Source organism: Aplysia californica, unplaced genomic scaffold (genome assembly GCF_000002075.1).
Source record: "Aplysia californica isolate F4 #8 unplaced genomic scaffold, AplCal3.0 scaffold00057, whole genome shotgun sequence".
Taxonomy (NCBI): Eukaryota; Metazoa; Mollusca; class Gastropoda; order Aplysiida; family Aplysiidae; genus Aplysia; species Aplysia californica.
In genome coordinates this window covers 1,741,010-1,743,737 of record NW_004797327.1, presented here as the reverse complement: position 1 = coordinate 1,743,737, position 2,728 = coordinate 1,741,010, and the positions used below count along the sequence as shown (strand labels likewise).

Sequence of the window (2,728 nt, the reverse complement as noted above, 5' to 3'; positions counted from 1 at the left end):
TATTTTATGTCTTCTTTTTTGGGGGCATCGATAGGATGGTTTGGTCACCGTTGTTCTGTGCTGTTTTGGGTATATTTATTGGTTGTTGCTGTTTTTTGGATTTGTTTTGGATGTGGCGAAGGGGTGTTGTCTACTAAGGAATCATATTGCGCGATACACATTGGTAGCACTAGAAATGGCGCTTGTAGACAATGGATTCGGATTTATGATGTAGATTTCACACACACACGCACGCACACTCAAACACATAAATACACACACAAACAAACACACACACACACTCGTCACACCCTCCTGTCAATATCTTCATCGATGTTGTCTTGTTCCCTTTTTGCAGAAAAATCTGTCGCCACTGCAAGTGTCCACCTGAAGTCCACGACATGAGCGTGGGCGGGGATGAGGCTGGGGGCGGCGCCTCGCGGGGGGCGGGGCGTGCGTCACGAGACCCCAAGCGTAACTCCACCTCCGACGACGATAGCGGCTGCCCATTGGAGGAGTTCGCCTGGGTGCCGCCTGGTCTACAGCCAGAGCAGGTGAGTCACCGCCCACTTCTGCTTTCTTGTCTGTGTGCATAACATCTGCTCTTCTGTCGTTTTGTTTTTTGTTTGTTTGTTGTATATTTCTTTTGTCTGTTCGTTGTCTTTATGCTTGCCTGTCTGTCTCTTGTCTTCATTCCCATGTGTGTGTCTTTTACCTGTCTGACATTAACGATTCTTTGCTTTTGTTTGTGGTTGTTTTTTGTATGTATGTCTTCTGTCTTTTCCTACGTAAACCTCTTGTTTTTTCACAGCCCTTTTTTTCGTGAAACTGTTTACAAGTATGTCTGTCTATCTGTCCCCCAATTTTATAGAGAATTGTTGTTATTCTTGAGCAGCTTGCTTTGTCTTTTGTAATCGTGTGTTGGAAAGGATTGACGGTAATCTACTTGGATTCTTGTATTCTTGAATTGTGTGATAGGTGGCACATTTTGTTTGTTGTGCATGCCCTGAATTACGTTCAATATTTCGACCGAGTAGTAAAACGTAAGCACTACTAGATCATTTTTTTTTTTGGGGGGGGGGGGGTTATTCATATCTTGTCCGAACATTGCACTGTTGTTGCTACGTTACCAAATAGTTTCCAAACACCTCCCTCCCAACATACCCACACTTACTCACACATGTACACTCACATTGTTGGAAGTTGTTATGCTTTTGTAGTACTCCATTTATTCTTTAAAAAAAAACAACCCCAACAATTCTCTAAAGACACAACCTCGTCATTTTCTTTATAAAAAGAACACTCTTAACCATTGACGTGAGATCATCCACGTAAAACGAGACATGGGTTTAGTCTCACGATGATAAAAACCCATCTTCGACAAAAGATTAGAAAGACCCAGCAGATTTTGTACTTTTCCCCCGATTGTCGTATAGATGAGTAAGCAGATTCGCTTCCGACGAAAACAACTGTAATGACGTGTATAAAAAAAGTACGGTTCGTTTCCTCACTCTCATTGATTACAGCTCACAGAAAATCCAAATGTTTGCCCTTTTTTCTGCCTTTCTTAGTGTTGAATTCCCTTCAGCTGAGTGTACGTAGACGCTTACGTATGTCGATGAATGACATGACTCCGGTGTGAATACAAACTCGCAGAAAAAATGAAATAAAATCCTTGAATGAACGGACTCCCGAGAGGCATTGAATTGAGTGGCCATTGAAACGAAACGGATCTGTTTAAATGCACTCAGCTTTTCCACACTTTGGTATTTGTTTGGCAGGGATAATGTCAAATAGATCTCTTCAGGGTCGAAATAATAGAGTCGTTAAGGATGAGGGTCGAGGCTGGCGGCTTGGAGTAGAACGGATTTTTACTGGGGAGAATGTCAAATGTTGTTGTGAGCTTGACACTTGCATGTGGGTTGAAACACCCTTTTCAACCCTGTTGGGATTGTTTTAAGACGTGGGACCTCCGAATTTAATGACCATCAACGATAAGATTGAGCCAAATAGGTGAAAAATCTTGGAAAACGCCATAACAGCTGCAGTTCAAGAGCACCTGGTAAGGGTTACGAACCCGGGCCATTTGCAATTTGCACCATAGCTCACCAACCGAGCTAACGGTGTGCAGGTCTGATTTTGGTTCAGCACTTTTAAAAGGACTATCTGTCCTTTCGTCCATCTGACACACATTCCTTTCTTCCGTTCTTTCCCATACCCCATATTTCACTAACGTCTCCACAATTTCATGTGTCGAAGCATACACCTTTCTATCCTTAGGTGTACATTTGTATATAATACGAGTACTTAGAAATAGGGCGTAAAAATTTTCATTCAGTAACAATTTACAATCGATTAAACAGGACCAACCCCCCACAAAGCCAGCTTTAAGCTAGGCACACATTTGTTCCTATGAAAATGTCCACGGCTTTTTGCCCTGTATCACGTCCCAGAACCATACCTCCCAGGGGGATTATGGGTAATGGGCAGCGGTCGTTTGAGAGACTGACCAAGGATGTGAATAATTCAGGGCGTCACACCTATGATGTCCTCCGAGGGGTTCATGTGCTTTCTCGTGGTGACAACTGTAGGGTCGGGGGGTCAGTGACAGAGGTTATGGGAGCTTGACCGAGGTCACTTTTATGGGTTTTGGGTGTCTTTTATGTCTGGTGAAGCGTTCTGTGCAGGTCTCACAAGTTCAGTTGAGTGGGGGATTAACGGATTTGGGGAGAAATGTTACATCCCCCCC

At 43.5% G+C, this 2,728-nt stretch overlaps 1 protein-coding gene across 1 annotated transcript in view; it reads left to right on the top strand.

The window, feature by feature from the left end:
- Positions 1-337: 337 nt before the first annotated feature.
- The window catches only part of LOC101859312 (prickle planar cell polarity protein 3), a gene marked incomplete at its 5' end in the record, with an annotated part of 65,794 nt that continues 63,403 nt past the window's right edge, over positions 338-2,728 (top strand). The window contains 1 exon segment of the mRNA XM_013079614.2: positions 338-533. Coding sequence (XP_012935068.2) covers positions 338-533 — 196 coding nt within the window.